General features: G+C 41.7%; 1 protein-coding gene and 1 pseudogene across 1 annotated transcript; one reads left to right on the top strand and one right to left on the bottom strand.

The window, feature by feature from the left end:
• The first annotated feature begins 6,163 nt into the window (after nucleotides 1-6,163).
• On the top strand, nucleotides 6,164-9,456 carry LOC133242989 (zinc finger protein OZF-like; annotated as a pseudogene).
• A 3,156-nt stretch (nucleotides 9,457-12,612) lies between these two features.
• On the bottom strand, nucleotides 12,613-13,113 carry LOC133242586 (late histone H2B.L4-like). The gene has a single exon (XM_061408769.1). It carries the CDS (start codon nucleotides 13,111-13,113, stop codon nucleotides 12,613-12,615), a length of 501 nt encoding a protein of 166 aa, XP_061264753.1.
• Between the last annotated feature and the right edge of the window lie 1,868 nt (nucleotides 13,114-14,981).

Genomic DNA, 14,981 nt, shown 5'->3' with positions numbered 1-14,981 from the left:
CATTATGATAAGGTGGGTTCTGATGGATTTGAGGCAGATCGATTCAAGATAGACTTTGAAGTTGGGACAGGAGTGGGGAGGTGCCTGTCTGGGGCTTCCTTCAACCCCAAGAGATGTGGAAGTTCAGTCTTACTTCTGGTGCACTGGACAACAGAATGCTCCATGTTGCTCCTGGAGACAGATCACATAAATCTGTAATGATGGAAAACGTGGCTAGAAACTACATACCACATTCGGGGTAGGAGTATCCCTTGGAAAGTGAGAGGAGAATGGAAATGGGATGAAAGTTAATGAAACTTCAATTTTTATATAATATTTATATTCCTTAAAATGGGCAAAGTAAATATACCTAAATATTAACAACATCTAACTCTGAGTGGTAGAAACACTGGTGTTCATTATATTTAATGCCTGGGACATTGTAGGCACACAGTGAAAGCTATTTTTTAAGCATGCTTTTCTGTTTTAAAAGTTCCTCCTACAAACACGCAAAACTCTCAAGTTAGCACACTGTGCTACAAGACCATAGAAAAATAAATGAAGAGAAGTGGGGGAGGTGTGAGAAATGCTTGAGGAGACCGTGATCAGTGATCTATGTAGAGCTCTACCACCATACACGAGTCATATCGAAAATATGGAGTGTAAGCTGAAGACAGTCCTATCTCCGTTTTACTTTAATACTCTAAGGTTCTGGGTGAGTATCCAGAAAATGACTTTCGAAGACTGAGTTCTTCCAAATAACTACCAGATCCTCACTCTTCTCCCCAACAGAGACACTGGGTGGTGCTGCTGTCCAAAAATTCTGCTCGATCCTGGGGTTGTTACTTCAATCTGCAGAAGGGGATTCATCTAAGCAACTACTGTAGGCCGGGCTTCCCAGATGGCACTAGTGGTAAAGAAACCACGTGCCAATACAGGAGACATAAGAGATGTGACTTTGCTCCCTGGGTGGGGAAGATCTCCTGGAGGACGTCATGGCAACCCACTCCAGTATTCTTGCCTGGAGAATCCCATGGACAGAGGAGCCTGGCGAGCTACAGTCCATAAGGATGCAAATAGTCGGACACATCGGAAGTGACTAAGCATGCTTTCACACTACTGTCGACCAAGCAAAGTGCTTGGGATTAGAGATATAAAGATGAATAGCCTCAGCAGATTCTCCTCTGATTACACTGCTACCAGCTTCAGTGGCCAAGAAATTAGAAAATGTGACTTTTACATAGGAGAGCACCACTGTCACAGACACACCCAGTTGTGGGAGTGAAAGACCCTGCACGACCCACCCTTTCCATGAGCACCCCTTGCCCACCAGCTGGTCAAGGATTACAACAGACAACAGTGAGCATCACTGGTCATCACCACAAGCTTTGGCTCCTTCGGATATAAAATGCCAAGCGTACCTGAATATGGCTCCTTCATCTTGAATCTCAGAGCTTCAGATGTTCCAAGCTAACTGGGTAAGATGTGTCTGCTTGTTGTAGAGGCCCCTATTACTGTGGAGGAGTGAGTATACTTGGGAGGAAGGGAAGTGGACCCTCAGGACAAAAGTAGTGGTAGAAGCAGGGCAGGTAGGCCAGCCATCAGTCCCTGGAGGAATCAGAGTGTGTTTGGATGGAGTCTGGGGAGGTGAATCTGGTATGAGGTTACTAACACCCAGTTGCAGGGGTGAAGTCCTGAGTAGAGGATAGTGGACTCAGGCCAGCAAGGCTAAAGCAGTGGGAGGGGTGAGGAGGTGGGTCTAGGATTCTTTGGCCAATCGAAGAGAAGTGGGGCGGAGCCTGACACCATATAACTGAGGGGTTCCTCGCAGGAAGGCTAACCTCGTCTAGAGTGCTAAGTGGTGTCAGTGCAGCCCTCTACCTTTCTCTGATCATCAAGTCTTCGAGTGAGGATGTGTGTCCCCGCCGGAGCCAGAGGACTATGGGGACAGGAAGGCGTGGCGGCCGCGGGGCAGACGAATCGGGCCTGCAGGAATTGGAGGGACGGAGATTAGGATGGGCGATTTGTAGCGGCGCCTCCTGGCAAGTCAGTGCCTTTGTCTTCACAAAGCGGCCTTCTGAGAGGGATTCGGATCCTTCCCGGGTTGGTCCCTGGCAGGTCCGAGGCGGGAGCTCCAGGAGCGGCCATCCACTGCGGCTGTAGGTCTGATGCTGAGGGGACGAAGAGTTTGGGGCTCGGAATGGGCCCTCTGGGACTGGCCCTTCTCTCCCTCCCCTCCTGTGACTGCTAGGTTGGACTGGGCTACCAACAATGATGATAGTTATTTTAAAATGTAAGCAAATTGCTACTAACAACGTGGCGTATGGGCCCGGCCCTGTTATTTTTTATTTAAAGTCCCTGTTTCCCCACCTCTGGAGATTGGCAGCTGATTGCTTGTCCAGGAGGGTCCTAGGGTGACCACGACGGAGGGGAGGCATATTCGGGAAATCTGGTTGCTTGGGGGCCTCTCCATTCTTGTCTGGGCACTAGAAGTGTCTAACTCCACCGGGCTGAGACCAGACATGGGCAGGAGAGGTCTGCTTTCTGGGCTCAGAGGTCTCCTATTATCACCTCTGGACAAACCTGGAATGATCACTGAGCACCTCACCTCCTAGCTTCACCTCCTCCTCTCTCCTCTTGAGGAGAAAACATGGTGAAATAAAAATCGACTCTGTTTGGTTTATCCCATTCTGCTAAAGTTCTTGGTTTGATCATAATCGCTGTGCCATCTTACAGCATTTACAAACCAGTCCCACAAGGAGGTATTGTGAGATATGTAATTAGTTTTGACTGGATTTAATCCCTCCTTTTATTGTAGCCCCTTAGTCTACTGTCTTCAGGCAGATGAAATAGAAAGAAACTAGTCCATTTAATGCTACATTTGTATGCTGCTTCCTAACGCCCCAAGAAAAATGTCCCCCTCTCTAATAATTGAAAACAAATTGAAAGTGCTCAAATAGTGCTATCTCCTGTTACAAATTCATTAGATGGTCAAACCCAGTCCTTAATTTTTATTCTATTCTTATCTTCTCATGTGTTTGTATCACCTCCATTTTACCTTTGCTGTGATTTTAAAAGAGTCAGACATATTGGCTCCTGACTTCTAGAACATCTTGGTTTCTAGCACACTTGATGCAATGGCATTTACTGTCTTCAGAAATGGGATAATGATGTGGAATAAAACATATTCTAATAAAGACATGACTCTTCTAAGATCTGTTGCTGTTTGCCTTTTGAAAATCAGCAGGTAAAATACATATTGACATTAAATATGACAATTTTGACTCTTACTCCTTAGTATGATAATAGTTCTACCAGGGCAGTTTTTTAAATATTTCTTTTCTATCTTTTGGTCAACATGAGTGATAAGTCAGACTTGTCTGAAGTAGAGAAGTCTGACAGGCCCAAACTGAAGAAAACTAATACTAAAAAAAAAAAAAAACGTTCTTCCCTCAAAGGTAAGTAAGTCATGGGGAGTTTCTATTTGAGACAAACAATGGTGAAAATTAATAGGTTTGGTAAATACATGCTTCTAGTAATTTTTCCCACAAGGTAAACAATAGGGTACCAGTTATTTAATGTAACATTATGTTCAGCATTCAGTCTTTTCTGACTCTTCGTAACCCCATGAACTGTAGCTCCTGAGGCTTTTCTGCCCATTGACTTCTCCAGGCAAGAATACTGGAGTGAATTGCCATTTTTATTCCAGGGGATCTTCTTGACCTAGGGATTGAACCCATGCCTCCTGCACTGCAGACAGATTCTATACCTTCTGATCCACCAGGGAAGCCTAATGTAACATTCAGTTCAGTTCAGTTCAGTCGCTCAGTCATGTCCGACTCTTTGCGACCCCATGAATCCCAGCACGCCAGGCCTCCCCGTCCATCACCAACTCCCAGAGTTCACTCAGACTCACGTCCATCGAGTCGGTGATGCCATCCAGCCATCTCATCCTCTGTCATCCCCTTCTCCTCCTGCCCCCAATCCCTCCCAGCATCAGAGTCTTTTCCAATGAGTCAACTCTTTGCATGTTGTGGCCAAAGTACTGGAGTTTCAGCTTTAGCATCATTCCTTCCAAAGAACACCCAGGACTGATGTCCTTTAGAATGGACTGGTTGGATCTCCTTGGAGTCCAAGGGACTCTCAAGAGTCTTCTCCAACACCACAGTTCAAAAGCATCAATTCTTCGGTGCTCAGCTTTCTTCACAGTCCAACTCTCACATCCATTCATGACCACTGGAAAAACCATAGCCTTGACTAGACGGACGTTTGTTGGCAAAGTAATGTCTCTGCTTTTTAATATGCTGTCTAGGTTGGTCATAAATTTCCTCCCAAGGAGCAAGTGTCTTTTAATTTCACGGCCGCAGTCACCATCTGCAGTGATTTTGGAGTGCAGAAAAATAAAGTCAGCCACTGTTTCCACTATCATAGGCAATGGGAATTTACTGTATGGCTCAGGAAACTCAAACAATCAACCTAGAGGGGTGGGATGGGGAAGGAGGTGGGACCGGGGTTCAAAAGGGAGAGGATATATGTAAACCCATGGCTGATTCATGTTGGGGTTTGACAGACAGCAACAAAATTCTGGAAAGCAATTATCCTTCAATAAAATAATAAATTAAAAAGAAAAAAATTCATACAGATGTATCTAGTTACTTATCTTCTAACAGAGAATCTTTTGATCTTTAAAACAATAACTTTCATGACCTGCAATTTTGTGTCCATTAGGGAGTGTCCATGGAAGGCATTTCAAACATCTATCTCCACTGGTACAGCCAGTCGGGGACTGGCAGCCTGTGAGTCACAGCTGTTGACTCAAAGTGTGGTTGAGTGACCAGAGCTCAAGAGATAATAGCCTTTCTATGAAAATCAGGCTGGAGATTAAGGGGGAAGGAACTGTGGTACTTGGCCAGTTCTTTTTGGTTCTTTATTTATATTTAGCTATGGAGATTTAAGGACATGAATGCAGAGCGGGTCATGTCTTCAGGCCCTTACAGCAATGTAGAGGAGAATTATCAGCAATAAAACCTACAGTATCTCCTTTTACCTCAAAATGTTTGAATGGCCAGCTTCATGTTGAAGTTCACGGCTTTTCTTGTCCATTCCCTTTTCTTTGTGGTCCAGGAAGATTTTTATTTTAATTTCATTTGTGTAAATTTCCTATATATGGAGTGATGAATTTTAATGGTGTTGCTGATTTTCTATTAGTTTCCTTGATAAACAAGTTTCTAGCTTATGCCATCCGTTGAGAGAGAACAATCTGTGGAATTTCAATCCTTTACAATTTATTATGATTTTCTTTGAAGCTCATTATTACATCCTATTGTGAAATATTTCATTTGAATATTTAAAATAAGCTGTAAGTAACCCTTTTGACTAGGATGATGACATGTGTGGAGGATATCTCTGTTATGCAAACAATGAGATAAAAGTGATATAAACTACAAAATTCAAAAATTTCAGTGCTCATTCTTCGCAGCCAGTGTTCTTGCCTGGAGAATCCCAGGGACGCGGGAGCCTGGTGGGCTGCCGTGTATGGGGTCACACAGAGTTGGACATGACGGAAGCGACTTAGCAGCAGCAGCAGCATTCTTCACAGAGATCAAAAACAAATTATTATACCTCAGACAGAGCACCACCTCCTGAAGAGTAAAATGGGGGCAAGATTTGATTCCAGAGAGAGTTAATGGACTATTGCAAACATGAATGGGGCCAGTATCACCTCCAGACCTCTCTTTGAGATCAATAGAAAAAGAATTTAGGCAATAAGCCCCCTCAAGGAGTTCATTTCTTATTATTATTTTGTAATGTTGAAAATTAAGGATTTTGAAGAGGAAAAGGAGCTTATTATGCAAGCTACATTAAAATCAACCATGAAATCCAGTGCATACCTTACTGTTTCAGCAATTAGAAATTGGAATATCCACTGGGAAAAAAAATTCAGAAGTGGAAACTCTGTGCAGATCCAGGTGCCTTCTCTGAGAAACAAATGTGAACCATTTGAAAAGCGTGACTTCAGAAAACGCCTTAATGTCTATGTTGCTAATAGTTGCTGCTTCAAAACATCAGTTTTTCTTCCTATGAGTCAGGAATGCGTTACCAAGGTAGATTTAGAAAAGGCAGAGGAACAAGAGGTCATATTGTCAACATCTGTTGGATCATCAAAAAAGTAAGAGAGAGTCCGGCCCCTGGGTCCACGTGGCGCGAAAATAGGAGGGTCATTTCCTTGTGCACCGTCCTCATCCTTCAGAAGGCCGGGAGGCCCCAGGGCTCAGCCGAGTTCTAGGAGAGAACTTTGGCTCCAGCATTAACATTCTAGTGCTGTGTCATTTCTCCAGTAGCAGGTTGTGAACTGATCAGGCTGGATGTGATCCTCTGTTGAAGCACGAAGACGAACTCTGGATGGTGGAGAAAGAAGTGGAAAGGAAGTTTGTTCAGAAGAAGCTTGAGAAGATGATGAACGGATAGACTGACAACAAGACTTGGGAGACAAGTTGCATCCAGCTTCAATAAAGTACAGACAGAAAAAAAGCAGTGACTAGGAAAATTGGAAAAGTGCTTCCTCTGATATCAGACTATCTTTTAAGGGAACAACTTTTTCAACCTAGAGTTTGAAACACAATTTAGAGTTAGTTGTGTAGGAAAGAATCATCAATTTAGATAGTGTGGAAATCTGCCACAGCTTACTCCTTGTAGTAATAATAACCCTTTTTGTAAAAGGGTATAAAATCAGTGTGGAAATGCCTTCATTAAAAATTTGAATCCCACATGATATCAGAGCATTCATACTGGAGAGAAAACCTATGAATTTACTGAATGTGGGAAAACTTTCATTTGTATGTTGCACCTCATTCAATGTTGAAGTCAGGCTGGAGAGAAATCCTGTGCTTCTAAAGAATATTGAAAAGCCTTTACCTAGATAACATCTCATTGAGCAGAAGAAAATTCATACTGGAGAGAAGTCAGTGAAGGTTATAAATCTTCACTGAATATTTTAGAAAATTTAGAGTTAGAGAGCTCTGAATGTACTGATTATGATAAAGTTTTCTCTTGAACCTTATCTCTTACTCTGTATTCGAAAGGCCATACACAGAGAAGCCCAGCACATGTAAGAAATGTGGAAATACCTTCAGCTAAAAGTAAATTTTCATTTATCAAAAAATTCATACAAGAAAGAAACCTTGTGAATGTGGGAAAGCTTCCATTCAGATGTCACACCTCAGTCAGCAGAGAATTTGTAGTGGGGAAAACCCCTTTGCCTGTAAGGTATGTGGGAAAATCTTCAGCCACAAATCAACTCTTACTGAGCATGAGCATTTTCATAATAGAGAGAAACCTTTTGAATGTAATGAATGTGGAAAAGCATTCAGCCAAAAGCAGTATGTCATTAAACATCAGAACACCCATACTGGAGAGAAGCTTTTGAATGTAACGAATGTGGAAAATCCTTCAGCCAGAAGGAAAATCTTCTTACCCATCAGAAAATTCACACTGGAGAAAAACCTTTTGAGTGTAAGGACTGTGGGAAAGCTTTCATTCAGAAGTCAAACCTCATCAGACACCAGAGAACTCACACAGGAGAGAAGCCCTTTATATGTAAGGAGTGTGGGAAAACCTTCAGTGGCAAGTCAAACCTTACTGAGCATGAGAAAATTCATATCGGAGAGAAACCCTTCAAGTGTAATGAATGTGGAACAGCTTTCGGTCAGAAGAAGTACCTCATAAAACATCAAAATATTCACACTGGAGAGAAACCTTATGAATGTAATGAATGTGGAAAAGCCTTCTCTCAGCGAACATCACTTATTGTACATGTGAGAATTCATTCAGGTGATAAGCCGTATGAATGCAATGTATGTGGAAAAGCCTTCTCTCAAAGTTCATCTCTTACTGTACATGTGAGAAGCCATACAGGTGAGAAACCCTATGGTTGTAATGAGTGTGGGAAAGCTTTCTCACAGTTCTCAACCCTTGCTCTACATTTGAGAATACACACAGGTAAGAAGCCTTATCAGTGTAGTGAATGTGGGAAAGCTTTCAGCCAGAAGTCACACCACATTAGACACCAGAAAATTCATACCCATTAAAACCCTGTGGATATCATGAAAGGTGTTCATCAAGAATTTACACCTTACAACACATCAGAAATAATGAAGGAAGGCATCACAAATGAGGGAAGCAAAAGCTAAAAACTTAAAGGACACCAGAGAATTCATCTTGAAGAGAAAGACATTTGTATGATTGAAGTCCTGTATCCAATAAAAACCATACTGCAAAGGTAATACTGAAAACTTAAGATGCATTTCCACTAAAATTGGGAGTGGAAAACATTTTTATGATTGCCATCTGCATGAATCTGGAGATCTTCACCAGTGTAATAAAAACAAAGCTATAAGCATTAGAAAGAGACTTCTATGGTATTGATTTAGCAGAACAGAAGAGATTCTGCAAAAACCTATGCATTTATTAGAATTTATAATATAGAAAAGGCATCAGGAGCTGAGAAGCTAATGGGACTATTTTAAAAAGTGCTTTGGAGGTAATTTGTTCTCCAAGGTTGGGGGGTGGGGGGATAGAACATGAACTATACACAAAGATAAAGGGATTGAGTTAAAAGCAGAAGTATGAGAAAGCTATATAGTAAAATGGTTATGACCTTGGGAATGGGAAACATTCCTTATGGCAAATTGAAAAATATCTAGCAATTCTACTCTGAGTTTGTATGCTCAGGAAAGTATGTACCAGACTATTTACTGTGGCATGATTTGTAGTACTCATTAATTGGGAACAAATTCCCATCAGGAACAAAATGGAAAATACTTAACGATGGAATACTGTATATCTGTAAAGTGTAATAAATGAGATCTATATGTATTAGAAAGATCTCAAAAGTCATGTTGAGGGGGAAAGAAAGTTGCAGAATGACATAATACGATGACATTTTTGTAAATTTGAATTAAAACTTCCTCACAGAATTTCAGTGCTATATATTGGTAATGGATACATATATGTATGTATGTTTTTTAAGTGTTTTTGAAATGGGTTGGAAGTATACAGATCAAACTCTTGATAGTGGTTGCCTGTGAAGAGTGGAGAAGGGAAGGGAATGCGTGTGGGGGAGGGGGCTGTTAGAGGGAGACTTCAGTTTTATATATAAACATCAATTTCTCTTAAAAAAAAGACTGCAGAAAATATATTGAGATACTGGTTAATTCTGGATTGTGGTATATGGATATCTTGTCTTATTTTTTGTACTTTTCTGTATTTTTAAATTTTCTCAAAATTAGTAAGAATGGGGGTGAGGATGGGAACACTGTACCTATAGACATCATGTTCTAACGGATTCATTCCCAATCAACTACTAAACTTTTTATAGGAAATATTTCTAAAATTTTATCAATGAGTGGATGGACTTGCTCTCTATGTAGTAGGAAATTATCTATTTTATTAAAATTAAAACTGACAGTATAATCCAAATGTTTTAATTTATTTATATCTTCATGTTTTTGACACTATTTTGTGACATATCATTTGAGCTTAGGAAGTTTTACGAACATTTAGTTAAAGATTAACATAGACTTCATATAATTTGTCATTTTCAGATAAACTGACTTTGGAATGACCAAAAAAAAAAAAAAAAGTAAGAGAGGTCCAGAAAAAAATCTACTTCTGCTTTATTTATTGACTATGCCGAAGTCTTTGACTATGTGGATCACAGCAGACTATGGATGCATTTGTGGGGGCACTTTTTCCTTCTGAGCTGGAAGGAAAGTCCGATGCTGTAAAGAGCAATATTGCATAGGAACCTGGAATGTTAGGTCCATGAATCAAGGCAAATTGGAAGTTGTTTTATATATTATACTCTGTTTACACTTATTAATAGATAATTGGTATATTACTCTGTGCTGTACAGCATATCCTTGTTGCTTAAAGTTCAAAATGAATAATTTAAAATATAATGAAATATTAAGTTCTAATGAAAACCATTGTAAATTAAAAAGGACTGAAATCGCAGAGTGCTTTCTCTCTCTCCAAGGATGTAGTAAGCTTGAAATCAATCTTTTAAAAAAGAAATAGGAGAATAGAATTATGGATAGGGGGAAGGGGAGGAGAGGGTGAGATGCATGGAAAGAGTAACATGGAAATTTACATTACCATATGTAAAATAGATAGCCAATGGGAATTTGCTGTATGGCTCAGGAAACTCAAACAGGGGCTCTGTATCAATCTAGAGGGGTGGGATGCGGAGGGAGATGGCAGGGAGTTCCAAAAGGGAGGGGATATATGTGTACCCTAGGCTGTTTCATGTTGAGGTTTGACCAAAACAGCAAAATTCTGTAAAGCAATAATCCTTCAATAAAAATTAATTAATTAAAAAATAAAAAGTATCTCAAAATAAACAAAAATAAAAGGAATAGGGAAATCACCAACTACTTTGAAATTCAGCAATAAACTTGTAGAAATAAAAATGTCAATGCACCAAGAAGAAAACACATGGACATTACATTCAGTAAATACTATCATAAGCAATAGCAGTCAAATACGTGAGGTAGAAGAAGGAGTCATCTTATTTCTCTTATTGCTGAACATCGTCCTCCTCCTTATTTTGATGCAAGGAGCTAGAGACATGTCCCACAACAAGAAATGGATGCATGCATGTGCGCTAAGTCTCTTCAGTTGTGTCCCACTCTTTGTGACCCTATGAACTGTGGCCCACCAGGCTCCTCTGTCCCTGGGAATTATCCAGGAAAGAATACTGGAGTGGGTTTCCATGCCCTCCTCCAGGGAACCTTCTCCATCTAGGGACAGAACCTGGGTCTCCTGTGTCTCCCGCATTGCAGGCAGGTTCTTTACTACCGGCACCACCTGGGAAGACCCAAGAAATGGATGTGCGCATGCTAAGCCGCTTCAGTCGTGTCTGACTCTTTGAGACCCTATGGATTGTAACCCGCTAGGCTCCTCTGTCCATGGGACTTTCCAGTAAGAATACTGGAGTGGGGTGCCATGCCTTTCTCCGGGGCATCTTCCCAATCCAGGGGTTGAATCCATGGCTCTTACGTTTCCCACATAAGAAGGCAGGTTCTTTACCACTAGCACCACCTGGGAAGCCCCAAGAAATGGATGCCTGAACTTAAATCGCCATGGTTAACAGCAGGTGCTTGAATGGAAAAACATCAGGGAAACTATCACCCCACGCTCCCGCTCCATCTCTAGGCTGAGTGTCACAGGAAGGTTGTTATTTGTTCAGCCCTCCTCACTCTACCATACGTTTGGCCAATTGCTTTATCTCATGGGCTACCAGTCCCTCATTGGCTGCTACTGTGGAGACTGTGGCTACGTTCACTGTCACTGGACTATCCCATCATCCCTGCAAGTTTGCAATTCAGTCAGGGTTTTTTTTTTTTTTTTTTTTTAAAGCAAAATGTTCTAGGTTGCAAACAAAAAATAGGGTCAGAGAAATCTGGATAAGGTAATTTCAGAAGATATGGTGTTTGATTCCAGAAATTTAGAATTTTCTTATTTAACACTGTGTTTGAGTCCTATTTTACACATGGAAGTGAATTGGGATTGAAGGAATAGAATGGGTAAATGTGATTTTTACATCTGCTACTGCTGGTGCAGTGGTAAAGAATCTGACTGCCAATGCAGGAGACGAAAGAGACACAGCTTCTATCCCTCGGTCAGAAAGATCCCCTGGAGTAGCAAATGACAACCCAGTTCAGTATTCTTGCTTGGAAATTTTCGAGGAGATAGGAGCCTGGTGGGCTCCTGTCCATGGGGTCAGAAAGAGTCGGAGGTGACTGAGTGACTGAGCACACATACACACACACACTGCTCTTTGTGTGCCTGTGTGCTACCTTGCTTCAGTGGGGCTCGACTCTTTGCAGACCCTATGGACTGTAGCCCACCAGGCTCCTCTCTCCATGGGGATTTGCCAGGAAAGAATACTGGAGAGGGTTGCCATGCCCTCCTCCCGGGGATCTTTATGACCCAGGGATGGAACCTGCCCCTCCTGCGACTCTTGCATTGCAGGCGGATTCTTTACTGCTGAGCCACCCGGGAAGACCACACTGTTTTTTATCGGTTGCTATACCTCATACCGCTAAGAGTCGGACACGACTGAGCGACTTCACTTTCACTTCTCACTTTCGTGTATTGGAGAAGAAAATGGCAACCCACTCCAGCGTTCTTGCCTGGAGAATCCCAGGGACGGGGAGCCTGGTGGGCTGCCGTCTATGGGGTCGCACAGAGTCGGACACGACTGAAGTGACTTGGCATAGCATAGCATAGCATAGCATACCCCATATAAAAATCTCTGGGTGATACCTAAATATAGACGGGAGAATGCAAATGGAAAAGGCCAACGAAACTTGTAGGGAAAGAATCTTGACCATAAAGATCCCTAAAATTACTGAGAAACCATGAACAGAAATAACCACTTATGAAAGTGACGAGTTGCGAAAAGTACACGATTTTCCACGGAACAAATGACACAACCGACACACATTGAAGCAAAGTTAACGAGGTTTTTAATGTTTTCTTTGGGGTAGAAATGTTTTAAAGATTAAATGTAGGGCCTAAGGGGAGAACCCTTAAGTCTGGTTTGCGATGGTCAGACAGTCCTGAGGCAGTTCATCTGCAGGTGTGGTATCCGATGAGCGACTTGGTGGCCGCGTTTATGGCATACTTGCAGAGGTCCCCAGGCAACAGAAGACGCACAGCTGCCTCGATGTCTTCGTGCGTGATGGTGCGGCGCTTGTTGTTGCGGGCCAGGCACCCGGCCTCTTCGGCTATCCGCTCAAACATATCTTTCACAAACGAATCCAGGATGTTCACGGAGTCGCGGGAAAGACTCATGCCTTTATGTATTTGCCTCAGCACCCTAGGGAAATAGGTAGCAAAACGTGAGAAATTGTCGTTATGGCGGTGCCGGCGACGGCGACGGCGGCCATTAGCTGTCTTCTGCTTTGCCTTTTTTGGTTCCGCATCACACGGCTCTGGTTTGGAGGTCTCCGCTTTCGCCATCTCCGTTTCAGAGGGCTCAGTTTCGGAGGTGCCAGTTTCTTTGGTGATCACGTCTTCCTCATAGCCGTCAGGGGATGGTTGGGACACGACAGAGCCGCCATTCTCCATAGCTCAGCGCAGAAGACCAGCGAGGGGGTTGAAGGCCGTTGGCTGAATGTATAGGCCCTGCTTTCCCTGACGTCACAGACACTGTCCATATCTGATTGGATGCAAGGCAGGGAGGCGTGTTACTATGGCAGCCCATGTCACGTGATACTGGACGTCCCACTTCCCAACTCCTGATGCGCCCCTCCCCGACGTTTAACCCCCAGTCAGCCAAACTCCCCTGGTGGCTCTGACGGTAAAGTGTCTGTCTACAATGCGGGAGACCTGGGTTCGATCCCTGGGTCGGGAAGATTCCATGGCGAAGGAAAGGGCAACCCACTCCAGTACTCTTGCCTAGAAAATCCCATGGACGGCGGAGCCTGGTGTCCATGTGGTCACAAAGAGTTAATTGGACATTAAATAATTGTTACAGTAAATAATTGGTACCCTATTGTTTACTTTGTGGGAAAAATTACTAGAAGCATGTATTTACCAAACCTATTAATTTTCACCATTGTTTGTCTCAAATAGAAACTCCCCATGACTTACTTACCTTTGAGGGAAGAAGGCTTTTTTTTTTTTTTTGGTATTAGTTTTCTTCAGTTTGGGCCTGTCAGACTTCTCTACTTCAGACAAGTCTGACTTATCACTCATGTTGACCAAAAGATAGAAAAGAAATATTTAAAAAACTGCCCTGGTAGAACTATTATCATACTAAGGAGTAAGAGTCAAAATTGTCATATTTAATGTCAATATGTATTTTACCTGCTGATTTTCAAAAGGCAAACAGCAACAGATCTTAGAAGAGTCATGTCTTCTAAGATCTTAGAAGAGTCATCAGAAAATAGCAAATAGTTGCCTTTTTACTTAGATTATATAAGTAGTGGTTGCAAAATAGGCCTGCATTCCTATACACTAACAATGAGAAAACAAAGAGAAATTAGAGAAACAATTCAATTAACCATTGCAATGAAAAGAATAAAATACTTAGAAATAAATCTACCTAAGGAAGTGAAAGACCTATATATAGAAAACTATCACACACTGATGAAAGAAATCAAAGAGGACTCAAATAGATGGAGAAATATACCATGTTCATGGATCAGGAGAATAGTGAAAATGCGCATACTACCCAAAGCAATCTATAGATTCAGTGAAAACCCTATCAAGTTACTATTTGAGAAAATGATATTTTTCTATTTTCTATGGTATTATTCTATAAAAATGGTATTTTCACAGAACTAGAACAAATAATTTCACAATTTGTATGGAAATACAAAAAACCTCGAATAGCCAAAGCAATCTTGAGAAAGAAGAATGGACCTGGAGGAATCAACCTGCCTGACTCCAGGATATACTACAAAGCCACAGTCATCAAGACAGTATGGTACTGGCACAAAGACAGAAATATAGATCAATGGAACAAAATAGAAAGCCCAGAGATAAATCCATGCACCTATGGACACGTTATCTTTGACAAAGGAGGCAAGAATATACAATGGAGAAAAGATAATCTCTTTAACAAGTGATGCTGGGAAAACTGGTCAATCCCCTGTAAAAGAATGAAACTAGAACACTTTCTAACACCATACAAAAGATAAACTCCCACTGCTGGGCATACACACTGAGGAAACCAGAATTGAAAGAGACACGTGCACCCCAGTGTTCATCTAAGCACTGTTTATAATAGCCAGGACATGGAAGCAACCTAGATGTCCATCAGCAGACGAATGGATAATAAAGCTGTGGTACATATACACAATGGAGTATTACTCAGCCATTAAAAAGAATATATTTGAATCAGTTCTAATGAAGTGGATGAAACTGGAGCCGATTATACAGAGTGAAGTAAGGCAGACAGGAAAACACCAATACAGTATACTAACGCATAT

Source organism: Bos javanicus, chromosome X (genome assembly GCF_032452875.1).
Source record: "Bos javanicus breed banteng chromosome X, ARS-OSU_banteng_1.0, whole genome shotgun sequence".
NCBI lineage: Eukaryota > Metazoa > Chordata > Mammalia > Artiodactyla > Bovidae > Bos > Bos javanicus.
The sequence above is the reverse complement of the archived record's forward strand: the minus strand, read 5'-3'. Positions and strand labels throughout refer to the sequence as shown.